At 45.9% G+C, this 27366-nt stretch overlaps 2 protein-coding genes across 2 annotated transcripts in view; one reads left to right on the top strand and one right to left on the bottom strand.

Annotated features, from left to right (window-relative positions):
- LOC122363858 (cytoplasmic protein NCK1-like) overlaps nucleotides 1-27366 on the top strand; it is a 117553-nt gene that overhangs the window by 40726 nt on the left and 49461 nt on the right. Inside the window, exon 2 of the mRNA XM_043333655.1 lies at nucleotides 8280-8473. Coding sequence (XP_043189590.1) covers nucleotides 8280-8473 — 194 coding nt within the window. The remainder of the gene's footprint in view (nucleotides 1-8279; nucleotides 8474-27366) is intronic.
- Nucleotides 20403-27044, bottom strand: LOC122363859 (ly6/PLAUR domain-containing protein 6B-like). The gene is made up of 4 exons (XM_043333657.1): nucleotides 26643-27044; nucleotides 26091-26177; nucleotides 20869-20999; nucleotides 20403-20652 (listed from the first exon to the last, which is right to left on the bottom strand). Exons 1-4 carry the CDS (start codon nucleotides 26722-26724, stop codon nucleotides 20440-20442), a joined length of 513 nt encoding a protein of 170 aa, XP_043189592.1. The 5' UTR covers nucleotides 26725-27044; the 3' UTR covers nucleotides 20403-20439.

Here is a 27366-nt window from a genome sequence, read left to right on the forward strand (position 1 = left end):
TCAAGGCAATCGATCAATCGGTGTAGCTAGGACGAGCATTCTTATTTTTCTGAGGTGAGGTCACTTGGCATGACCTGGTGACCTGACCTAGGGCGACCTGGGTCTGAAATTTGCACAACATGTGCGGAAAAGATGCCCAAACAGGTGTGCCAAAAACGGCGGCGCGGGGCGCCGCCGTTTTTGAGATATCTGCGAAATCCGCAGGGGGGGGGGGGTGTTCAAACACCCTGGGGGAATAATAGGTAATTACTGCCACAGGGGCGCTAGCCTCTGCAGTCTGTACCTGACCGTGACCCGAGGTCAACAACCTAAGTTGACCTCACCCAAACAAAAAGTATATCATTCGGCGCGCCTGGGCGAGGCGAACACGATACTGCCAAAATCGCGGCTCTGCGTTTATTGCGAATTTATTCACCAAAACGGAACCGTACCTTGGAGCACTTGACCTGAACTCAGAGGTCACCGGTTGACCTAGGATCTTGAACTCGGCTATCAATCTCTGCGTCTCGTAACGGCGCACCCGCTCGTTTTTTCCGTGACGCGTTTTTTTTCCGTGACGAGCTCCACCAGGGGCGAGACGGCGAGGGGGGTCGTACCCCCTCCCCCCACGACCGGCGTGTATGTATGTAGAAAACCAATAGGTCCGTTGATGGACCCTCGCCCCGTAGGGCTATCGGCGGACACTACCACCCGTAGCGGGTGCCGGGTGGGGCCGTTTCGGCCCCCCCCCCCCCTGAGATCTCAGAAATTTACCTGCAGCCGATTTTCAAAATTCAAACGGCGTTCGATATCCCCACTGGAGAACTACCTTGTGACCAAATTTCATTGACCTAGAACAAACTGATGACGTCAAAGGTCAGGTCAAATGTCGGATTTTCACCGTTCACAGGCATTTCAAGACATGTGTTGTGAAATCGAGTAAATTGGTAATTTATTGAAAACCATCGATCTTACTTCGTTCGTCAAACACATACTTTGCTATCTGAGGTCACTGATACCAGGTCAGGTCACAGCGAGGTCAGGTCACCTGGGTCACAATATGAAAGTGTCGTGTGATACATGTTTTATTGTCCATTATACATGACAAATACGATTATTTGGGTTAAGCAGCCTTTGGGGCCAGCCTAGGTCACGTTTTGGTGAAGGTCAGGTCAAGGTCAGGTCAAATTAGGTCAAATTTCAAAGTTGATATTTTTGCATAAAATGGGTATGGATTCGATGCAGCTCGTCACGGGGAGTCTAATGGTGGTCTTTGTTTTGCCCTACGAGGTCTAGAATTGCCAAAGATTGAGTTTGAAAATTTGACGTCATCATTTTTGAACAGTTTTTTTTTCGCTATAACTTGGCCAAAAAACGAGGTATCGATCTGAAATTTGGTATGTAGATAGAAGACGGTAGGTGCTATCACATATATTCCGGTTTTTACGAAACTCACTTTTTTATTTTTTGGCTAATATATAAAAAAAATGCTTTTTTGATATTTGGGGGTCAAAAGTCAAAAATTTGAAAGATCCGCGATAGCAATTTTGTAGCCCTGTCAGTTCTACACCATTAAGTCTAAATCATTTTTCTGTATCTTCAAAGCTCTAGGCCTGACAGGTCTTCTCGCGAAGGTCTTTTTTCGGTCGAAAATGACAGCACATGATGTCATTCTGACGTCATTTGTGGCCAATCTATTTGTGGAAAAGTTTTGGTCACAATGTGTAAAATTGATGCCCGGAGGGGTCCTGAAAGTTTGGTGGCGATGTCTCCAGCCGTTTAGGAGATATCGACGGAAAAGGACAGGGGGGGGGGCGTTTGCCCCCCCCTCCCCTATGGGGCGCGGGTTAACAGGGCCCTGCCCTGGTTTGTTTCAGTGCATGATAATAAGTAGGCAAGCATATACCTTAGTGCGCTTATTTTCAGAGCGCGGCCAGAGATGGCTGTTCCAGGAAAGGCTGATATAGAGAACAAAATACGAGAGGTTCATCTTACCAGGATAGGCAAGGGACTAGTCAGTGGTACTGCTCGCCCCACTGCCCACCCCCACGTGGTGGTAGCGTGATCCCTGACTCCGACCGCAGGTAATCCTCATCTGCTGCCTATAATGAGCTCCGAAGCGGCTCAAGAGCGTTGGCTCAGCGACCTGATGACCTTCAAATGCCCTGTTTATAGACGGCTGCGCCGTTAGCTGTATCCTCCATTGCTAGTACAGTGCATATATTGTTTAGCTTCGTCACTAATTGCTTATGTATTTCCCCTACGTCGTGGGCTGAGGAGAAAACATGAGCCCCAAATTATTGTTCTTACTGTTGTTGCTGCTGTTGTTGATTTTGTTGTTATTGTTGTTGTTGCTGTTTTTTATTATGAGCCTCTGTCAATAGTTGATAACCTAAATCGTGGTGCATTCGCTTATTCTCCAAGTCCTGTCCTTAATCGGTACTTTTCTCAAGTTTCCCTCGACCTTGGCCGAAGAGGAAACTGGAAACTATATGTATATCATTCGGATACTAGCGACGCCTCAAAAGCGTCACAACTGTCTTTATTGCACCATTTTTATTGGAATTTTTCTTATGGTAGTGCAATTGGTTATTCCGCGTCACGAATTCAAAAAGTCAGCCGTTGTGATGATATTGGTGATTTTATTGCAGAAAACTGTTCCTATCGGGTATGCGTCAGCATTTTATTTAGCAAAACAATTGTTCCAAAAAAACAACACTGAATTCAAAACATTTCTCTTCTTGCGCCATCGACATTGAAGGCATATTACCTGTCGTTATAACCTAAATCATGGACCTAAATCAAACATAGCTCTCCTGTCTCTTTCTCCGCGAGCGGTGCCTCCCACCCTCTGTCCTCCCTGCTTCCTCCCTCTGTCTGCCGCCGCCTCCACCATTCACAGGCGAAATGGATTTGGACAGCACACGCAAGAGATTCATCCTGCCCATCGGCGACGGCGCCCTGCCGCCCGTAGCACCGTCTGTCGACCGCCAACTGGAGGATCCATCTCGTCTGGTCGATCCACGGTCACTAAAAGTGTTTGGCGCGACCTCTATAGACATCCTCCGGCTTGGGGGCTCAACATGTATTCTAGGTGGCGCTATGATTGCTGCCGGTGCATGCCTGAACGAAACGGACTTCACCGATGTGGGTGATTGTGGGTTATTGTGGTGCACAAGTGCTTCTTCTTGAATCAGGCGACTGAGTCCCGGCAGCGTTTCGGGTCTTGCTTTTCGCCTGCTGCCGTTACTATCACCACCGTCTCGTTCTGTCCTCGAAGTGGCGCTCCAGTGCAGGTGCTCCAGCTCACGAAGACACTGGAAACTCAGTGATCTAGAGGTGTGGCGACCGTCCGAATCATCCGTCTCAACCGGCGCAGCACGGCGAAGCACATCTAACTCACTCTCACTGGAACTCAGGCCCGCAGGAAGTGCCCCCACCTCCCGGCCGCGTCTCCCTGCGACCGCGTCCACCTGTACGTCCCCTCGATCCTCTGTGGAGCCTTCTCGGCGCCTGGTGGAGCCGCGAGCTGTCTGTCGAGCTGCCAGCTGCAGCAGCCGCTGTCGCCGGCGCAGCTGCCTCCGGGAGAGCGTCGACTCGGCAGTGGTAGAGGGGGTGTCTCTACCCGAGTATTTGCGGCGACTCGGCAGTAGCGAGGAGCGTCGACGCGGGACGGAGGGCGGCGGCTCGTAGGATACCTCGGTCACCGTGGCTGAACCGGGACTCTCAGGCCGGATGGAACTGTGAGCTGCTTCTGATTCGGTGATGGAGAGAGAGCCGCTCTCCCAGTCATCGTCCGAGGCGCTCTGTAAAAAACGGCATCTTTTAGTAGGTACCTATTTGAGAAAGAGAGAGAGAGAGAGAGAGAGAGAGAGAGAGGGGGGGAGGGAGAGAGAGAGTGGGTGAAAGAGAGAGGGAGGGAGGGGGAGGAAGAAAAAGTCAATCTTCTAGCGAGTCGTCTTTGTCCGGGGCACTTTGTAAAAGCCGAATAGTTTTCGAGGCACTAAAAATGATATTCACTGTAAATTTATCAATCATTTGTTACACTAAAATGCTGTTATTGATAAAAGTAATGAGCACATGGGATTGTCAATTTTCCATGAATGTTTAATGAACAGCTTTAGATAAATAAGAAAACTCGTTCGACAATTATTGTTACTCGATGGGGCAGCTTGAGGATAAAGTAACGGACTCTCCATTACTTACCCGACGGAGATCTTGCCGTTCGCAGCACAGGACGAAGAGCCGGTACAGCTGAAGACTGGTCACCAAACTGTTCTTGCATGTGAAAAATATGTTCATGTAAGACACCACCTTGTACCGGAAAATCAACACCAACCTGAAACATCGAGAGGTTTGAATGTCAATGTTAAAAGGATTCATGAATGATTTCACGAAAGTATTCATTATTCACTGATAACTTTCATTGATCTGCCATTTCTCTCGCCCGTCCTCTTCTTCTCTTGGCCATATGAGAAGCAGGAATGACACTTTCTATCCTTTTCCACTTGAACGTCAGATGCTCTGTTCGTTTGTTTTCCCTTTCACACACCTTCTCCACACCTCTTCCCGCCTAAGCAGCCGGAAGGGTCCATCCCTCCCCTTCCTCAAAGGCCAGGGTCCGTCCCTCTCCCCGCTTGAGCAGCAGGAACTATCCGTCCCTCCGCCAATGTAAGCACCAGGACCTATCAGCAGTGACCACAACTTGATAGGTCCGTTCCGTCCCTCTGTCCACCTGAGCAGCAGCAAGGGTTCGTCCCGTTCCTTTTCCCATTTGGGCAGCCGGAACGGTCCGTCCTCCTCTCCTTACCTGAGCAGCAGGAAGGGTCCGTCCTGCAGCAGCACCGTGCAGACAATGGCGATAATGTCCATGTCGGCCCAGTCCTCACAGCTGGGACCCTCACGCGAACTGGATCGGGGAGAATCCATCCCGAGACGGGGCTTCCGGCCGCGTGACGCCGTCAGGACCAGGGTGAATTGCAGCAGAGACCACGACCAGATGCCTGCAGAAGGGGGATAAATTGAATAGTAGAAAAACTATGACCAGCGGCAGATGGTAATGATCAGCATATCACGCCAATCATGGGAGGATATCTGTTTTAGCCGGGAAATTAACCCGCGCCGGGCTGGTGCTCTGAGATTCCGCGCCGGGCCGGGGGGGGGGGTCTGAACACACACCCCCCCCCCTTCTAACTCGGCTCCTGGGCCACGTAGCGACACGCGGTAAGCGGCAATCGAAAGAACGTCCAAAATAAGGACGAAAACACTTCGGTCATTTTTTGGGTCAGGTCAAAGGTCAGGTCACCAGAGGTCACCAAAGGTCAAATGTCCACTATTTCAACATTTTGGGAACTGCCAACGGCTATCTCGGGAACCGATAGAGCTACAGCGCCGCGAAAAAGCGCATTCGATAGCCCTTTTACAGTCCTTTCTGAGTAATGTTCTCAGATTTGACCTCAGGTCAACGGTTTAGCCTCCAGGGGGCAAAAACTCCAAAAATAGCCGTTTTTACGAAAAACGTTTTTCGGCAATAACTTTTGCCTCAAAAGAGTCATGACATTACTTTTGCCACCATCGTGTTCCTCTCGTCGAGACGCGTCGAATGAACTATAATTTGACCTTGAAAGGTCAACTTGAAAATTTGACCTCAGGTCAAGGTCATGACCTGAATGGAAAAGGTCATGTTGCATATCAGTCTATCTGCAACGTCGAGCCGAACACATCTAAGGCGTTTTCAGCGCTCTAGCACGTCTCTATCAGAAGTTATTAGCGAAAAACTGTTAGATTCTGTTCGTGACCTGAGATGACCTCGGGGACATAACGAGGGGTCACAGTTGCCATTTTCCGGTTCAGTGTGTCCATTTTACCTACATCTCGATGTTTGAGAGTGTCTAGAATAACGTTCGTGCAAAACAGACGCTTTTCAATTTTCTCCCATTGACTTATAATGGAGAGGTCGCAAAATTGACCTGACCTTAGGTCATCGATATCAAAATTCCGAGATATACATTTTATAGATATTGTTGCTCTTATCAATCGCTGAAAGTTTCAAGGCAATCGATCAATCGGTGTAGCTATGACGAGCATTCTTATTTTTTCTGTGGTGAGGTCACTTGGCGTGACCTGGTGACCTGACCTAAGGTGACCTGGGTCTGAAATTTTAACAACATGTGCGGAAAAGATGCACAAACAGGTGTGCCAAAAACGGCGGCGCGGAGCGTCGCCGTTTATGAGATATCTGCGAAAAACCGCAGAGGGGGGTGTTCAAACACCCCCCCCCCGGCCCGGCGCGGGTTAATAACACAATAACATACAGCATACCACAGGCATGCAGTATGTAGTGGTGAATGAAAGGAAAGTCCAGGATTATGTAGGATATCTCACTCAACTTGACCGGGGCACTTATCTATCATGGGCTGTGGGAACTGGGCGGGTATCTCAGTGTATAGCGATACCCAACTACCAATCGTAGGACCAACTACCAATCGTCGTTCTCTGCAACGATGTGAGGACTGTGAGGTTGATATATGCAATTTTTAAGTATAAAAAGACGTTATATTATCGTGACCCTTGGACCCAATCGTACCGAAGATCTGACAGCAATGGCTAGGCTAGGCTACGTTGGGCTATCATTGTATGCAAAATATTCGATGTGCTTTGACGTGCAACGACGCATCGAGAAGCAGGCAACAATTACCCAGTGTGAGATAATTCATGCGACTTACTGCAGAATGCATATAAACATTCCAGTAATTAGAGAAAGTACATTTTTAAGTCGCAATTTTATTCTGTAAATTATCGCAGTAATGACAGTATAGCATTGTCCGAACACAAAACGTAACCTTATTATCTGGAATGGTGCCACTTCGAAAATGGAACAGTTTGGCCGAGCGAGGAACGTGAGCCAATTCCGGTCATTACGTATGCAGAATGATTCTTCCACGATGGATATTGCCGTTCCATGCGGGCCCGGGCCGCCAGTGGGCAGCTGAGCCCACCTCCCCCTCTATCCCTCCTCTGTTCCTCCCCCTACTCTTCCCAACGCCCACGAGCCTAAATTCAGGATGACACCGCAGGCACAGGCGGGACTGATATACGGCTGAATTAAGATTTAGTCTTCCAGGGTAAGGTAAAACATCGATTGCATCGTGCCGGAATATTGGACACAATCAGAACGTCTGACTTTTGTTGCTGTTTTCCGCTGCACGAACCAATCTTGACTGTGCATTATTTGGTTCCAGAAATGCGTCTTTCTGTAATTAAGCAGTGAAAAACGTCTGCAATATTTTTCTCAATGTTTCGTATTAATATAGGCTGTATACAGTCTATATATATTAGGTGAGATAAGTGGACAGTACTCATGGGTTCCAGCTTCCATTATTTGAATTGTTCGCACTTGGCACCAGTCTGCTTTATACACAGGCATATAAAAATTGGCGCGATTTTTATTTGTTAAAAATGTGTAGAAAACCAAACGCACACCTCGAATAAATCAGCCAGCGTTTTCCTTGCACGATCAGCCTAAGAACTGCGTCTACGTAGCTGATTTACACCAGTGCATCATATCTTCACCAAACGATCGGCCGTCAGCGGGTCGCCGGTGTCGTAACTTGGCGCTCACGCACCGCTTGGCCTATACACCCCAGAGTGTTCGTAAAGTTGGCCACCTCCGCCTGAGCTGACACATCGACATGCCAATCAGCCCCGCGGAGGTTAAACTGGAAACTCCGTAAAAGCTGAGCACCGGTTCCAACAGAGAATTCAGAGAGGGTTCAGACCATTAGACCATAGATACTGAGAAATGCGAGCCCTGTGGAAGCTAAACTGAAAACCCTTGGGAAATAGAGCTAAATGCTTCACAAAGTTTGAATGGAAACACTACTTCGAAATAACCCAAAATAGGGGTTTAGTATCAGTTGTCTGATGTGCTTTTCATCACCTCATCTTCCTGGATCATCCTCACCCGTTTGGGCCGAGAAGGTCGACCCAACCCACCCACGCATTCGGTGAGGGCAGCTCCAACAAGAGCCCAATGCACGCTCCTCTTGCGTGCCTGTCCTTTCGGGGCAAGCCTCTTACATGTGAGATAAGCTCAGCCGGCTCTGTGGCACTAGCCGATGGTGAATGGTTTGGGTATTAGGAGAGCCCAAAACGCATTTTCGTTCGTTTTAGCTGCAGTGTTTGATTGGTACAATGATTTCAAATGATTTAACTTGTATTACCTAATAATACCAACTTTAAAAAAGCATACAAGATAAACATGTTATTCTCTTGTACTACTGACCCTCTTTATACTGTAGGGCACCTCCTGTGCAGACGGGAAGACAGAGAGCCCCTCGTGCCCGGCACGCGCCGGCGATAAATATCGTGCGACGCGCCGGCCGCCTCCACGGCAGCACCCGTCGCCAGGAAACGTATGGAGGCGAATTCGGCGCGGATGAGCGGACGTGGCGCACGGAACGCGTTCAAAAGCGTGTGATGCAGCACTTAGCAGGTAAGAGCATTTGCCGATACTGAGATTTCGTAGAGTGTTATGTTTGAACAGTGGTGTTGTTTTCAAAAGCTCAGATCACATCCGTTCAAATGGTGTAAAATATCAAAACACAGTTGCGAGCCTCTATGTACACCATAATATGTACAATGTGCGTTGTACACTATAAAAGTCTTATTATCTGAGTCATACAATACATACAACCAATGGGGTTAAAGAATCTAGAACTTCCCGCTCACTTGCCCAAAATAATGTAGGTGAGCTCGGTATTTTCGATGACCTCTTGCCAGTCGAATGCCTCAAACAACTCAATGATGTCAGCTGAGAGGCCCAGGTAGGCGAGCAGTAGCTGAGACAGCTGTTCTCGAGACAGCTCCCCTGGAAAAACAACAAAGCACGGAACAGAGCATCATGGGGTATCAAAGTAAGTTGCACGCATGTGTGAGCTGAAAAGGAAGGGAGTGTTGACTTTCAAGGCTGGTGACTTAAAAAGCAACTCGCTGCAGCTCGAACCGGGCACCACTGTTTCATTGGCACGGTATGTCAAACACACACGGCTCGGAGAGAAAAAAAAAACAACTGAGATACAATGTAAGAGCAAGTTTTGTTCACAATCTATCGAATGCGTTTGAAAGATAGAATGTCATAATCAGACACGGATTGTCATAACGAATTACGTATACTCTCGTCTCGACAGGCGTTTGGCTATATACGATGACTGGATTATACAGAACTTCTGTTGAGTTACGTGATGCGTTATTTGACAAAAGTGGGGTTTGAGAAACTAAAATCTTAGGCTGCAACAATGAACATCAAACAGAACAACCGACAATATCATTAAAGTAAACTTGGTCATATGATTCACAGCTGCAACGCCATTGTCTGTCTTATTGCTTCATTTCGGTGCAGCTCTGCCACAAATGAACTCTTACCCTTTGGTAACAACCAGCGTCCGACAATTAGAAAGACAAGGAGCAGCTGTTCCAAGACTTCAGCCCACTGCTGGCGAGGCAGGTAAATAGCTATTTCCTGAGGGTAGAGACAAAATGTTAGAAGAAATCCGGCCCGAGGCTTGTAGTTGCAAGATGCAATTTGCCGTCTGTTGAACCTAAAATGCAATGTTTTGCTAACGGCCTAAGATTATCAAAGAATTGAATCAATTTTGAATGATTTTAATAGTAGATGTATTATTCACTGGCTGTCTACAAAGCTTTACTGTAGTGATTAACTTTAGAAAGAAAATCGTCGTAACATATGCTCGAGCTCTGCTTCTTTAGTACAACGCACTAAAATTATCATAATCAAAAGTTGGAGCAGCATTTTGGCTGCACGCTGTTGTTTTCCTTACGAAGTCCAATATCTGTGAGAGCTTCTCCACGGAGACGGCGGTTGTGTTTCTTTTGGTTGACCACTTCTCTTTGGCGAGATCCAGCTCTAGGATCCAGAGCGGCGGCACGATGGAGCATAGGTACAGAAACACGCTCGGACAAAACCTGCCGAATAAAATAAATACCTCATTATGCATCAACATGTGCAAGGCCAGATGTTAATGGAACATTTGCACGCTTATGATTGGGAGCATCAGCTGTCATTCGGAAACCAAGGAAAATAAGAGCCGTTTTCATGACGGCCATCTGGTTCACATTTGGTGCACATCTGGTGCAGATTAGGTGCATATTTGGTCAAATTGGGTCCAGTGTGTCTCTTAGTAGCTATCAGCTAGGGTTGCACTAATTGCTGATATGCCTGCTTTGTCATATTATCAGAGAGTATCAGCGATTAAAACACTGAAATAAATACATAAAATAAAGATATTTGCTCTAAAAGAGATTCGGTGCAGATTTGGTCAAATTAGGTGCACTCGCCGGAAAGCCCGTCGTGAAAACGGCCATTATTCGTCATAAATAATGTATGGTGCTGAAATTCATTGATGAAGATGCACGTGAAAACATATGCATTCTTTTATTGAGTGAAGCAATATTTTACAGCGCCTTTATTCCTTCAAATCTTCTTTTCCCATTCAGCATCATTCGCAAAGTGCAAAAATCGCATTATGTGATTACGGTGCATAGCGCACACTGCACATTATACCTTGATATAAAACCATCTACCATACCAGCCGCGCATAAAGTTAGGTTAAAGAAGTCGCTGACATTTCCGGCGTCTGAACTATCCCCCTGTGGCGACGCGCTGAAGTTGCTCCCGCCTCAATTCCAGACGGTCGACGCAATAGCATTATCAGCGGCCAAGTTTTCTCGTAAGCTTTCCTAGGTAAGCGTACATGATAATATAATGCAGCTCTTCAGCTGAACTGACTGGCAAGTGAATCCTTTGGAATTTCGGAGCGGTTAGGTATGTACCTACTAATAAATTTACAAAAAAAAAAAACAGAAGGAAATCAAATGGTTGCGTTTGCTAGGTTGCTAGTATCTATCGTTCATTTTCCCTTATAATATACCATACTAATCCATTTATTTGCTATTCATGCTATTTCAGCGCAGTCGCTTTATGATAATGTGATTTTGAATCGCTTTTTATCGAATGCTGTGAAATAGAGTGACACTGATGCATTAGTGTCAGAGAAAAAAGGGGGACTCTGTAGAGCCCCCCCCCCCCCCCCCCAGTCACCCGTGTTATGGAAAATTCCCCAGTCATGCGCGGGTTAAAACTGCTTACCATTTGAGCTCCTTGCCCGATCTGCCGCAGACTGACACCATGCCCTCGAATATGAGCAGCAGCACGGCTGTCAGCAGGAACCAGTAGGACGTGTTGCCGCCCTTGACGTCCACCACCTTCCAGACAGTGATGAACGAGTGGACGACGAACAGGCCTCGCGCCAGCACCGCCTTCACCATGCTCAGACACGCCATAGTGCTCCGATGACTTCAGTAGGGATGACACAGGAGCGGAGAGGCACACCTGCTACACTGCACAGTGCACACCTCTGCTTCATTGCTAAGGCTCGTCACACGCTGCTGCTCAAGTTGCACGTGTCAAGTGTGATGTGTGTCATATGGCGACACTTGGTGACAATGTATCCGCACCTGATGACACCAAAATGTCATCTAATGACACCTGAGTGACACCCTTTTCGTCACTGAGTCGTCTCGCATTTCTCTATCAACACTCTGGACACAGATCGTCACCCGAGCCACCATCCCATCGCTGCTTTCCAGCAGTCGCCACCACCGGGCCTCGGAGTCGCACTGACCCAGAATTGCCCGAGGGTCCGGGTCGCCATTATTTACGTGCCTCCGCAGTGGGACCGCCGCGGGCCACTGTGACCGCTTGTTATCGTAGCGAGAAGTGTTTGGGGGAGAGCCGGGCAGAGCTTACCACACAGGTGAGCTGAGGAGCCGGGAGGGGTGGGAGTCGGGACAAGGGAGGGATTGTGACTGTCGGGTCGTGACGTCATCGACACCCCACGGCGGGGAGGTGGGATTGTTGCTGAGGTTTGTGAAGGAATGTGGGGAAAGGTGTGGGGAAGCCGGAAAAGTTGCGAAATGAGATACTTTAATTGGGTTCTTGGCTGGAGTGTTCAAAACGTAATGACGAGGCTTTGCTTTGAAAGACCGGTTATTGTCCTTGCGTGGAATAGGCATCTGTAGAATTTCGAACAACTTTATTTTAAAAAGCAAGAAGACATTTGATAAACTAGACGCCATGGCGAGGTGCACATATAAAGTTAGGCTGTTTTGTACCTACACGTATCTAGTTTACCTGAGTTCTGCCATAAATGATTTACGGGCTCATTTGGCTTGCTGATGTGTAAAAACTGTCGGTCATAGAGGTGGTCATGTTGAGTTAGCTCCCACTGAGCACAGTGACCTTTACGGGGCCAATCTGCGCGCTGTCCGGTCTGCCGCTCCGGTGACTGGACAAACATCTGGTCAAATTCCCTCTGTGGGGTCATTCTGCCCTCCCTCCGCCTGACCGGCCCGCGCTGCTCGCGCTGCAAATTGCAAGCTGACCTTTCGTGAACGGAATGATTTAGTTTCGCCTTTCAGCCGAAGCCAGCTACCGGGAGGCACAAAGGAAACTGGGATGAGGGAGCGGTTGTCGTCCTTAAAGGCAGCACTGGCTTCACCATGTTAAATTTAACTCACTCAATGGTAGCTGACGGAAATTGGATTCTTATCGAAACTTGCAATGAATGCTGTTCAGCTAGCGCTTGCGGGAGCTGTTCAATCCCGAAATTCGTGTTAGACTCAAAGGGCCATCGACATACCTATGATCGTGGCTTTACTATACCACATATCTACAGGGTGATTTTTTTTTTACTTGTTAAAAAGTAATGAGGTTTAGTGGCGTTAAAATGCAAATATATATGGTAAAATTATATACCAGCATGACCAGCATTCTGGGACATTTTGATTTCATGCAGACACGATGTGAAGGAACGTCCATCGTGTATTTTACTTGTGCTTGAAGTTACCCCCTCTCTCATCGACACGAATCAGCCCGCCTGAGCACGTGTTAAACAGTACCATGGACTCCCATGCTCATTAGGCGGACTGAAAAGGCTCCTATCACCCATTTTCAGCTCTGCCAGATATTTCCAATGTTTTCTTGTTATATCTGCCATTCCTGGGTCCAAAAACTAGAAATCTAGAAAAGGCAGGTCGAGGATTTTGCTACTGGCGGCCCTGGTGGTGTCTGCTTCGCTGTTTTTTGTTTCTCCCTGAAGACTGATTCTTCAGAGGTTGCACATACGCCAGATGGACCGTTTGAAGGTCATTTATGACTACAAGGTTGTTCCTTCATTATTTAACGTCTTTCTGAGGTATCTCCTTGATGATCGTATGCTTCGAACTGCCTCAATGCTTCAAAATCATCGTTTTGTGTCATTCCTTACTGAACGGCGGTGGACCATGCGTGCCCGATTGGTGGGACATTTTCAGGCTCCATTGGGGCCGAGGCCTTCGGTTAAAATGGACAAATCATGTGCACCATACAAAATGTCCCAGATTTATCTATCACGTGCATTGCTTTTTTGCACAAGATTTTTCGATTTAGGGACCACCATTGACGTTTACTTTTTAACAGTTAAAAAAAAATCACCCTGTATATTACCATAACATGTTTTCAGTTGATATATTTGTTGATATTAAATATCGACAAACTGTAAAATGTTAGAGAATATTACGCACGTATTCACACTGCAGATAATATACAGATTTAAGCATGTATGGGTTTGCAAGTAAATGGTGAAGTAGGTACTTGTATGAACAGCATTATGACATATTTATGCTTTTAAATATAACCTTATGTTCAATGATTGCGAAATGCAAAAGGTTCCAAAATTGATTACAAAATAAATATATTTCGGAATAATTCGGCGGTGCGAGCGACTTTAGCGAGTGTCATTTGAGCGAACGTCATTTGAGCGAACCATTTTCAGCGACTGGCAACTTAGCGAATATCAAATTGAGCGATTATCAAATATAGCGATTATCAATTTAAGCGAAAGCTATGTTTCAGCGACATCTTTTTCGTCGACTACAGTTTGAGCGACTGTCATTTCAGCGAAACACTTCATCGTCCCGTAACGGTGTTTTTCCTTTTTCTTTTGCGAGCGTTCGTACAACGAATGTTTCCGGAACTTCTCATGGTGATCCGTAACTGGATGGCGGATGTCACATTCAATGTTCAGACATTAAGCTCCAAATTTAATGCCACATTTCTAAAAAATTACAGCGGTTCGATTTCACCCCCCCCCCCCTGCTGTTTGCCAATAATGATGACCAAACGTTTGTTCAGAGATTCATATTGCTTGTGCTGTTTTTCGCGAAATTCCCCCGCTTGAATTTGGATCAGTTCCCCATGTTTTAAAATTTGTTCTTGCCCCAAGCACCGTACGAATTTCCAGATATTTGGGTGAGGTCCCTGAAACATAGACTGGATCCCCCTGTGCCATCCCAAGAGTTTATTATTGGTCCTTGGCATTCCTTCTCACGTTCCACATTTCCAGATCAAAGTTGCAGAATGAGCCCAGATATTTTTGTGGTTTCCAAGCTTAAAATAAAATTTTTAATTTGCCGCGGGCAGCTTGAAGCATGACACATAGGTACCAAGCAGGTTTTCCAAGGGCAAGAATTCCCGAAAAGTAGCAAATGATTGACTTCCGTCGCGTTCGGTTTCGCTGTAACTGTGTTCGCTCAATTGGTCCCCCATTGACCTCCATATATTCGCTCAATCTGGTTTCGCTGATTCTGGTCCTCGCTTAAGTTGATAATCGCTGTGATTGAATTCGCCGACTTGACAATCGCTGAAAAAGTCAATCGCTTAACCCTATTCCTGGCGGGCTCCGCCGGGACAAGAAACTGGCGGGGGGGGGCCGATTCGGCCCCCCCCTGAGATCTCGAGAACGAAGCAAGATAGCGACAAGCGGTAAACGGCATCGGATACGCACGGCCAAGATCTACAATTTTTACTAAGGTCATTTTCAGGTCAGGTCAAAGATGACGTCACAGGGGTCGAAAAAGTCAAAATGGCGGCACTAGATATGGAGAGAGTTTTTCTCGAATAACTTTCGAATTAGTCAAGATAGGAACAAACTAAGGGCATCATCGTGATCCTCTCGTCAATCCGCATCGAATGATATATATGTTGACCTCGAAAGGTCAAGGTCAAAGGTTGACCTCAGGTCACGTGACCTCGAGGTCATCATGTATATCATTCGATGCGTCTTGACGAGCTGAACACAATGAGACCATCCACGCGTCTGTATCTTGTTCCTGTACGGAGTTATTGGCCAAAAACCTTTGGTGACCTTTGATGACGTCACATGACCTCACAGCTGCCCAACAGCAAAACAGACCTCAAGGTAGTGAAGGTTGATCGTATATGAAGTCATGTATGGTATATGGGGCCATTCCGACCCGTTTTAGTGGTAAAAACAGGGAGTTGATTTTTCCCCCATTGACTTATAATGGGGAGGTCGCGAAATTGACCTGACCTTAGGTCACCGATATCAAAATTCCGAGATATACAAATTGCACATACTAGTACCTTAACTAAACCCTGAAGAGAAGAAATTGATCGGTCAAAAACTCTAGCTCTGGCGTGATTGCAAACTTTTCTGAGGTAGCGTCACCAAACCGCCTCTGGTGACCTGACCTGAGGTCAGATCAACTCAGAATTTTCAGACATGTTGCGTAGAAGCCTTTTAGGAAAAGTCAGAAAATTTGAGCTTCCTAGCTCAACGCGTTTGGGAGATATAACCAAAAAACCTCAGGGGGGGGCTCCTGAGGCCCCCCCCCCCGCCAGGAATAGGGTTAAATTGATAATCGCTGAAAAGGCTTCGCTCAAATGTCGTTCGCTGAAATGACGCTCGCTCAGGTGTCGCAGAACCGTAATTCGGACACTGTCCTTCTTCAGTTCAGAATTGCAAATTAAATCATTTAGGACCTCCTAAATGATTTAATTTGCAATTCTGAACTGAAGAAGGGCAGTGTCCGAAATATATTCATTTTGTAATTAATTTTGGAACCTTTTGCGTTTCGCAATCATTGAACATAAGGTTATATTTAAAAGCATATACATACATGTATGGGTTTGCTAATGTCCGCGCTGTCCTTTTCAGAAAAAGCAGAATGTGCTGCTGTCACAGGCAATAACGACTAAAACACAGCCGTGAATACTATCATGTTGAAATTACGGCTATCAAATGACTTATTTTTATTTGCAAAACACCGTCTGAACTCATCATGGCATCAGGTAATCGATGAGTTTGTCAGGAGACATTGCATTCAAACCTCTCTAATTCCACAGAAAAGGAACAAACGCATCAACCAATGGAAATATCTGGCGGAAAGGGGGATCGGGTGTCGGCGAATACGGGGGGGGGGACTCCTGACTCCTGCACGTCTCCCTGTCTGAGCTGAAATGGAATATTTTATCACGCGTCTGGCACACCTTTGGAAGAAGCCACCGGCCTTGATGGCGTCTGGTGACACTCAGGTGTGACCTGCACGTCTAATGAAGGCGGGACAGCCTACCAAAGGGAGACCAGAGACAGATCTGTCACCGGGGGTTGGCGTGACGGGAAGGATATTCGTTATCTCGTACAGATGAATATTTGCTGAGTGGTTATGAATTGTTGTCGTCAAGTGAAGGGGGGATAATCTCCAGAGTAAATCAGCTGTTGTGTAGTGATGCTCTGTAATGATCACGATGCAGGGTTTTCCATTAACCTTTTCTCTATATCTTAGCAGTTGTCTCAAGCAATAGCTAATTAAAATAGAATAGTTATATAACCCCATTTTTTACATCATGCCTTTATTTTTTTGTGACCATTATCAGACCTGGCCAGCGGGTGACGCGTCGGCATATTATATCTGTGATAGTTATGCATGTGATTGCATAAGTACGTGTCATAAGTTTTAGGTTCCGTGGATGCATTTATTTATTTTAGCTCTCATGTTGTATTTGGACAACCATCGTTTTAACTTTGACTAAATGACTGTGCCTCTGAGCATGCTTTCTGTAGGTGATTTTTTAAAACAAGCAATAAACACATGATTTCACCTATTCCACATTAGTTGACCAGGGTGGAAAACTAAATCAAATAGCATAGAATAAATCAAATAGTACTTGTTTCAATTCTTCGAAATCCGCTTCCGTTCTTCCATGTAGAACAATAAGGAAAAACTTCTATCAACAAGGTTGTTTCGTTTATGTTTCTAGTTTCCACCATTCCCCCTGCCTGTTTTTCTTTCGGCTTTCATTCCTTCATCATTTTTTCAACTATCAAAGTACATATGTGAAATGTCTGTGTATACATAATCCAAATACGGAAACGCAATTACATCATCAAACACACCAGTCCAGTCATACGGCCTTGGTCCAGTCGCTGCGAGCCCCTGCTGTAATACCGCCAGAACACATCAGTAGCAGCACGCCATCAGCCGTGCCAACTCAGCCCGGATCCCTCCTTCCCAGACGCCCCGGGCGACTGTGGTCGGCCCGCTGCGGTCTGCCGGCGACGTGCTCCTTACCTAGGAGCCGCCGGCCGTGATGGATCTCGTGTCGGTATCGACGCTCGGTGAGAGGCCTGTCGATGTCGAGGGCTGCTACCGGCGCCGCCCACCCGGACTGTTTCCGGAGGAGCGGCGGCAAGAAAATGACCTGACCCGCGAGAACGGGCGGCTGGTAGATACGCGACCCGTGTCGGTAATGACATTCGTGGGCGGCGCGCTCCATCTGGAAGTCAATGAGGCCAGGTGTAGGTGGGAAAACACTGTTTTATTTTAGGCGAGTATTTGTGACGTGTTATGTATTCGTCCTTCCGTGGGGAATCGCTTAGTTTTATTCCGGTTATATTTTTATGACTATGCTTTTATTAGGAATGTTCTTATGATTAACCTTCCAGGCGGTGGGGGGGGGGGGCATTTTTTAGTTTTTAGTTTTTAGTTTTTTAGCATTTTTAGTTTTTTTTTCAATATATCTCGAGAACCGCTGCGCCGATTGTCACCAAAATTCAGTGCCCTCCCGGGAGCAGCTAGCGCACATAGTGACCATTTTTTTCCAAAGGCTTTGATAGGTTGGCCGCTAATGACGTCAGAGTGACGTCATTTTTGCCATTTTCGACCAAAAAAAGGTTTCGCGGGAAGAGCTGTCAGGCCTACAGCTTTAGAGATACAGCAAAATGTTTCGAACATAAAAGGTGTGGAATCAAAAGGGCTACAAAACTGCTATTACGAGTTTTCGATTTTTTTTATTTTGACCCCCAAAAATCAAAAAATAGATTTTTTGAATATAAAAGCAGAAAAATCCAAAAAGTTTTTTTAATTTCGAAAAAAGGAATATATGTGATAGTCCCTACCACCTTCTATCTACATACTAAATTTGAGATCGATACCTCTTTTTTTGGCCAAGTTATAGCAAAAAAACTGTTCAAAATTGATGACGTCAAATTTTCAAACTCAATTTTTAGCAATTCTAGACCTCGTAGCGCAAAACAAAGACCACCATTAGAGACTCCCCGTGACGAGCTGCATCGAATCGATACCCATTTTATGCAAAAATATCAACTTTGAAATTTGACCTTTTTTGACCTGACCTTGACCTGACCTGCACCAGAAAGTGACCTAAACCGTGCCTGATGGTCTTGTAACCAACACCATTGAGTTGGAATGAAAAACTGGCCATAAAACATGCATCGCATAACCTTAATAAAGTTGGGCTCATGTGGTGACCCTTGGTGACCTTTGGTGACCTGACCTGTGACCTGACCTGGTATGATCAGTGACCTCTAATAGCAACATATGTACTAGACAACTGACGCCTTATCGCTGATTTTCGACAAAATGCGTTTTACTCGGTGTTATAGCGCTTTCCCTAGAAGCCCCGTGAACGGTGAAACATTTTATCTTTGACTTGACCTGTGACGTCATCGGTGGCCCCGAGGTCAATGAAATTTGGTTTCTAACGACAAATTTGACAGGGCTATCGAACAAAAATGCCCCCCCCCCCCCACCGCGCGAAGGTGGCTGGGAGGCCCACCGTCTGCCGGGTTAAGAAGCGGGTAACACAAAGGTCGTAAACGTATGATGACTTGCCATTAAACGCGTAACCGGAGAACCCTACCCAAGTTAAAAAAAAAATGGTTGAAGTGTGTACAAAAACTGCCGGGAAGTCGACTATCAGGTACGAACGTTCACAATCCTCACTGTTGCATGGACACCATTACAGAGTCTGACAAGGAGCAGGGTTTATATATTGTAGCACGCGATCATATATCGTCGATTCCTTGCGATAACAGTGATTTGCGCGCTCACAGGCATGGTCGGCGCTCTTACCAATACCATCCAACACTTTGTTTGACACAGCACAGCTCTTGACTGAATCAGCTGACAATAAAACAGTCAATATACATTGGTTAACATGTTTTGATAATGCCAGGGTAGATCCACTATGTCACAATGGTAATGACAAAAACATGGGAGCAGAACCAGACTAAAAATGAAAAAATGATGCAGGTAACTGATGGTAAACGATACCCAATTTTATTGGGGGAGGCAACTGAAAAAAGGATTTGCTGGAAGTCTCGATAAGATGTGAAGGACTAACATAAAAGAATATTGAGAAAAAATATGTGAGACGCGCTTCAGCGCAACATCTTTTGCGAAAGCCTTCCTCAACGCAAACAAGTTTCCTTTATTTGCACAATATACTCGTATATCTTAAATGGAAATTGACGACACCGACCAAGGGCAAATGATAGCCACTTCTAAATTACAAGTGATATGAAGAAATGTACATCACATTAATGACACTCAACCATTTATCTTTATTCCAGATGTATGTAGCTAGAAGAAAGCCGTCAAAATATTCGTTAAAACAAACTGCTCGCAAGCACACACGTATAAGTGCTTCATACGCGCCGTGTCAAAACACTGCTGTTGTATCTGAAACACTTAATATGTGTTATACGAACATCAACAAGTCACTCCTTATTCAATGCAGCGTGACAGGTAAGTACCACTAGGATGATGTATTAAATTAGGATGCCTCCCATCACCAGCACTCCACAATAGTAGGTATAACGTATAGTTATCGAAAATACCGTATGAATGTCATTAGATTGCTACTGATACCAGACTGATACTAAAGGATCTCTGGTAGCTATTGGCTATCGGATGCCTGATTCTGTTGGACTCGATCTTAGCTGACCCTGAGGAAGAGCTGCTGAAAGAATTCGGTGCTTCTACATCCAGAATAAAGGCCGGCAAAACACTGATCATGATGCATCAATCATCTCCCAGACAATACGAACAGCGAAGGAATGTGTCAGATCGTAAAGACCGAGCTCCTAGCCAGAAACACCATGCACAGAGAAGCATTGTTTCTTGGTGCCTTTCCTTCATAACAGGAACAAAGACATTTGAGCAAATAACTACATTCAAACTAAAGCTATTGAACAATATTTTTGATCACATATTTAGCTATAACCCATAGAAAGCGCCTCAGCCGGAATCAAAGACAAGCAGCACTAGCGATAGCACCGCATTGAGCGCGGCCGACGACCGAACGACTGCTCCGAGGAGTCGCTGTGACCTTGACCCAGCTGAGGTCACAGCTCGGGTCGGCGCCGTCGGGCCCGGCTCGATTATCGCGTTACTGTGATTGGTTGGCACCGACTCATTGCAGTAGGGCGCTTGGCAGCAGGAGACACATGTCTGGAAAAGGCAGAAAAAGTTCAAAACTCACTTTCTGGTTGTGAAGGGGAAGAGCACCTGCAGATACAAAGCTGTGATAAAAATCGAATTTATGAGTACAATAATGACCACATGAATTTAAATTTCATACATGAAAACAGGGGGGAACACGTAATTCATGCTTATTGCTTAGCTTAGGCAGGTAACGTTACATTGCTACAATGATGCATGACTCACGCTCTGTCTGTCCTGCTCGAGGCATCCCACCAGGTCGGGCCGGCACTGGTCGGCGAAGGCGCAGTGCTTGTTGACCACCACGCTGTCACCAACACTGTCCATGATGTGCAGCGTCCGGCAGAACTCGGTACCTGCAGGCGAGGACCCTTTGTTTTAAAGTACGTAATAGCCGTTTTCACGACGGACTATCCGGCGAATGCTCCTGATTTGACCAAATCTGCACCTAATTTCTTTTACAGCAAATATCTTCATTTTATGAATTCATTTAAGTGTTTTAATCGATGATGCTCTCTGATAATATGACAAAACAGGCATATAAGCAATTAGTGCAACCCTAGCTGATAGCTGCTAAGAGACACACTGAACCTGATTTGACCAAATCTGCACCTAATCTGTACCAGATGTGCACCAAATGTGTACCAGATGGCCGTCGTGAAAACGGCTAATGACGCTGGTTACTCTATCGATACAGATCGTGAGATATCTCGTCATGATTGGCTAAATGATTTGGTCAGTACCTACAGCAAAGTTTTCATGTTAAAAGCCTATTTTAAAATGACTTTTGCTTTACAGAGCCTAAGATACATAGGTTTCATACGAAATTACTTGAATAGCTTATTAGCCCGGCGGCCGCTGGGGCTCCGAGCCACCCGCCGGCCGTCGGGGGGGGGGGGGCATATAGTTGCTCCCCTTTACTTTTGCGACGTTATCGTCGCAACACGAAGAAACAGAGAAGCGAAACTTTGCACGCATTTTTCTGCATACCTATCCGAGATTGTGTCCAAACTTGGTGTCGATCTAATTTGAAATGACTTCACAGTGACGTCATAAGTCAAATTATAGATTTGCGACGCTCAGTTTCCTCACGATATATTAGGTAAGTACATGGGACCGAATATAAAGGGCCGATTATTGGTCAGGAACTAGATGGAAGTGTACTTAGGGGAAGGAGGGTGAATTGCGCCACCTTAAGGAAAAACGCTAATTGTTAGAAAACCGCTGGAGATATAAGCATGCACTGGTAACCATTTCAAAGAGGAGCTCATTGGCTACGATTTAAGAGCCTCCCGATCAAAAAAGAATGTTTCGTTTGCTTCTGACAGCTGCTTTTTCAGAAACATGCAAAAGGGCGCATTTGCCAACAACTGCTGTAAATTGCGCCAGGGGGATGGCGCAATTAGAACCCAATTGCGCCCTATACTTTAACATGGCTAAGTGAATGAGACGGAATGCATACACCCCGGCAGTCTAATGTCATTGCGGCTTACTTAAACATTTATTATGTTATTCAGGCTGGATAAATAATAAATGTAGATATACATCGCGATGTTTCTTGCCCAGGTAGATAACTTTACATGTGTCCGTATACGCTTGTAAAAGTGCAACGAAAACGTGTACTGTAACCGACTAGATATATGTGAACGTATGCGCCTATTCAGTTAAATTTTCACTCGTTTTTCTCAAAATTAATAATTTGTGTCGTTATGACAACTTAATGGCATCAGTTTTTACTTTTTTTATCATAGCTGTCACTTCTCACGCCTGAGTCTATGTTGAAAATGTCGTATTTTGTCAATTACACCACAAGTCGTAGCCTAAATGGCAGCTGCATTATAAGTTTGACGAGAGAAATAATTTGCGGACTGACGACAGCGGGCTGCTCCCTTGCCTGACATTGAACTCCTTCTTTATTGCAATCAGTTAATGATGCATTCATACTGTCGTGATGCAATAGCTACACCATTATTCTATTTGCGCCCCCATGGCGCAATTGCCATGGGCGCAATTAAAATTGAGGTACTTTTTAATAAAAGTATAGAAGTTATCATAAAGATGTTGCAGGAAGTTTACGGTTTCAGTGAAATACAATGAAAAAAGAGTTTTTCTTTCTAAATATCACTCTGAAAATCACACAAATATTGAAAATTTTTATAGCCAACGGTTCAAAATACTGCAAAAAAGTTAAGAAAACGCCATAACATCTTTGATGGCGTAATGAGCCTTGCTGATTGGCTTCATGGGAGTGTTTGGGCCATAAAATGAACAATCCAGTGGTGAAAATAATGTTTTTGAACACAAAATTCTAAACATGCCATTGAATCCGTGGGAATGTTGGTGGGCGCAATTGGTTGGGAGGGCGCAATACACCCACTTTCCCCTAGATGTTTTAGGATGACAGTAGGTGCTGTCTAGTTCATTTACAGTTGAGGTTAGGTTACAGGATGTGTCCTTCCACTTTTAGTCCTGTCAAAGAAGATTTGGTGGCAGGGTTTTACGATTTATAACTGAAAAAGCCAAACAAAACGATTCGTCTAAGACAGGAGCCCCCTGTTGCGCAAAGTCATCAACGCTGGGCAATTTTACGACACGTTTAACCACGGCAATTTTACAAATGGACACCATTCCACCACTGCTCACACAAGTGTGGGCCACGAACTTCTAGAAGTCAAATTCAGGCAAAGAAGTTTTCATTGGGTGGCTACGAAACTTAGCCGAACTAATCTAGCATTGAGGAGATGTAAGATAGGATGACATCGCACTGAATATTTGGCCTGAATTGTTGATAAGATCATTTTCTCTTTTTCCTAAGACATTTGCGCTTACGTGAGTCTTTTGTAATCATTTGTTTACAGATGTTTCATGGATTTTGCACAATGCACATGCTGACCAGCACATTTTTTGTGGGTGTTAAAAGGTTTGTTTTATGAAACTCCTTACATCTCAAATTTATTTTAAGAAATTACCGCCCTTTGCAACGTCAGTAAGGGTAACCAGTTTCTCTTCTGCATCGTCCCACATAATGACCAACAAACACCCCCAGCATATTGCATTCCGCAAAGAAACTGCGTGAACCAACTCAACGAACTGCCCTTCGTTTCAGAAGTTTAAACTTCTTCGAACGTTCGAGCAGCTTCAGTCCATCCTTTCTCCGCGGCTGAGACAATGAACCCCCTGACCCCTGACCACCCTCCCCTCTGACCCCTCACCCTACAGCGCACCTGCCTTCTCCCATCCCCTCCCCTTCTCCTCCTCGACCTTACCGATCCCGTCGCGCGGATGAGCCCTCTAAGTTACGACCTGGCGGAAACGAGCCAGTAGCAAGCTGAGCCCACCGGCCGGGCACGTGCCTCAGTTTCAAGCGCGGGCCCGTGCAGGCCAATACTGTTCACGTGAGCTGAGAGCCAATCAGGGCCCGGTGCGGCCTGGGCCAATCTCTGCAAACGAGCGGCCGACCCAGGTGGGAGAGCCCCTCCGGCGCGATCGGTGTGAAAACACGCGGCTGGCCGGACGGCACGGAGCCGACACACAGATTGCCGTGAATTATTCATTGTCTGGAGGCGAACAGATTGGGACCGGACATTCGCCGCCATCGGTGACGATTGCTGTTTGGTCTGTGCAATATTGCTGCAAGCGGATCCTATTTAGATAACACACCGCATTGAATGGACCATTGTGGGTGGTGTCTTCTGAAGGGCAGCCACTGTAAAGAACAAATGAACAAAGCTATAAAACTTTTTTCTTTAAAAAAAAATATACCGAAGCTTGCAATTAGAGTAATTGATTTTATGGCGCATATATTGGAAGAAGGATTACCAAAGATGTGACCAGTGTATAGTAGGGAGTATTTTTATCGCCTTATCAGATATTTTCCTATTCCTGCCTCCCCACCGTCCGTTCAGCATACCCAAAGAGTTGTCGGCGGCCGGCCGGTGCGCTCCTCATCTATTATCACTGATCGCCACTGGGTGATCAATCGCTGCGGAGAACGTGCCACAGAGCAGGGCACCTAAACGGCGGGCGCCGCCACAGGGGCCCGCTCTGCCATATAGGGGTGGGCGGAGAGTCCGAGGTGGTGGGCCACGCGCTGTAGTCGAGTGCAGTGCGATCAGAGGGATGTAAGGTCGGCTCTCTAACATGGAACCTCAGCTTCAAAATGTCACAGCTTGGAGATGGAAATAGCGTATTAACCCTATTAGTGGCAGGCTCCTGGCTACCCCTATTAGTGGCAGGGGGGGGCTGTTTACGACCCCCCTTGATATCTCGAGATCTAGCGGGCCGATTTTCAAAATTCAAACGGCATTCGATTTCGCTCAACGTGATTTACATTTCTAAAAAATACAAATTAAAAAATGTCAACGGGGGGGGGTAGAGGGGGAGCAAAAACGGGCAAATTGCAGATACATTTTAGACTGTTTATCACGGCCAGGTTTCTGAACCAATCTTAGTGCAACTTTTGCCGATCGATAGAGAATGAACCAGGAATTCACATGGATCCTAAAAATATGCATTTTCAAAGATCATAGGCGGATACAGATCATTGAGATTGGGGGTACACAAAAAGTATAGTAAATAAGGTTTTTGTTGGTACTGTTTCTAAAAAGGGTGGTAATGGTCTTGTTGTGTTACAATTTCCTTATGAGAGAACGACTACAATTGTATTGGTCATGCATAGGCGGTGTCAGGGCACCTATGTTGGGAGGTAAAACATAACCCCCCTTTTTGGACGCCTGGATCCGCCTATTATAGCAAAAACGTGTCAAAAGAGGATGCACAATAACTTTGTATTTGTTATCACATGATATCTTTTATTCACTGTTCGTAAAACTGGTGCAGCATCGTGAACTTCGCCCAAATGACTCGCTTCACGAATAGGACCCCCCAATTCCCACACACAGAAAAATATTAACACCGTTAGCGGTGTAATTGCACAGTACATATCTGAGCACTTGAGGAAAGTTAATTTAGTCCCTTCCCCGCTTAAATTACTCGCGCTTCTAAATGAACACCAGGAAGAAGGTAATAGAACACTGTTAGGAGGGTTGGGTGTTTTACTACATGTAGCAAAACACCCAACCCTCCTAACAGTGTTCTATTACCTTCTCCCTGGTGTTCATTTAGAAGCGCGAGTAATTTAAGCGGGGAAGGGACTAAATTAACTTTCCTCAAGTGCTCAGATATGTACTGTGCAATTACACCGCTAACGGTGTTAATATTTTTCTGTGTGCAGTGCTCTGGAGCCGCCCCTGGTAAAGTTATGAACTTGAAATTTTCAGGGAATGTGCCCAATTTAGTTTTAGGAAAAGTCAGAAAATTTCAGCATCGTAGCTTCAGCGGTTTCGGAGATATTCCCGAAAAACCTGAGGGGTGGATAAACCCCCCCCCCCTGCCACTGGTTAATGAAGTGATTGCAAGCGTCAAGTTAAAATTAAGCTAGAACTCACCTGGCGGACAAGGCATGTCGATGGCGAACCGGTTGCAGATGTAGTTATTCTGCACGTTCTCACAAAAATAGCACGATAGCGGGTTCACTGAAAAGCAGAATAAAGCTATGTCAAAAGACGTTCAAAAGTATAATGCTTTACGTCAGTCCTGCGTGATGAGAGTACATGTTGATTGCACTTATAAACATCCACAAATATTTTAATGCCAGTTGTTCTGACCACCCATGCCTTTATTAAGGCGACATCCCGTCCTCCGCTACCCCATGACACTAACTGCACTGACACTGACACTAACCACTGTCTCTCGACTCTGACGATGACCTGGATAGATCCGGCAACCAGACACTGACCTGGCACCTGCTTCTCACGCTGCCAGCCCAGGTGCTGTAAGCTGTTCGTTTTCTGGCTAAGAAACTGTGGCTCCCTGACACTATCCTGGGACCTGCTCCCCCTCTGGACACTGACCTGTGTCCCCCTCCCCCTCCCTCAGCCACTGACCAGGGATCTATATGTCCCCGACGCTGACCTGTGCCTCCCCGTCCTACCACTGACCTGGGACATGGGTCGTGTCGCTGTCACCGCCTGAGAGTCCAAGTCGAATTCTTCCCAGGAGAATCAGCAGCAGCAGTCGCATGGCGCATCGCCAGCCTGTCTTCGTATCACCACAATAAAGACGTCGGGCCAGTCCCGTCTGCTTATCCAGGTCTCGCAGATTTAGTCGTCATTGGATCACAATTCCACTTGTCACGGGCTATAGGTAATTCTTCTATTCACTTGTCACGGGCTGTCTTATATTGATTTATGCTTTGCTTATTCTTCTGGACAGAGGGTTTTAAGCTCGGCCGAGTTTTCACAGGCTGCCAGATGTCTGATGGAGGGATCACTGGTTGTTATATTTACATGACTAGTGAAGTCAAGTTGCTTCTCTTCTTCTACATCCAGCTTCAGGATGACTGGACCTGAGGGCAATATACGATGTTAGTGGCTCCTTACATTTGTAATCTAAATATTGCCCGGATGGCACAGCAGCCCAAAACAGTTAATGATTTTATACAGACTACCGTGGTACAATATGGCACAGCAGATACGATATCTTGATGTGTGGCCACAACGTACAAAACTCGCAGCTCGACAGTTCGGAACTGATTTGCAGATATGGCTAAGGATTATCTGCTACAGTTAGTTATAGTAGTGAAATGGAATGGGCATAAGTTTTCGTTTATCATCCGGCAGATAGCATTGTAAACTGTCGGCATGCGCTACAGAAAAGATGTTT

The sequence above is a fragment of the Amphibalanus amphitrite genome, unplaced genomic scaffold, assembly GCF_019059575.1.
Source record: "Amphibalanus amphitrite isolate SeventyFive unplaced genomic scaffold, NRLGWU_Aamphi_draft 000644F_arrow, whole genome shotgun sequence".
Lineage (NCBI taxonomy): Eukaryota > Metazoa > Arthropoda > Thecostraca > Balanomorpha > Balanidae > Amphibalanus > Amphibalanus amphitrite.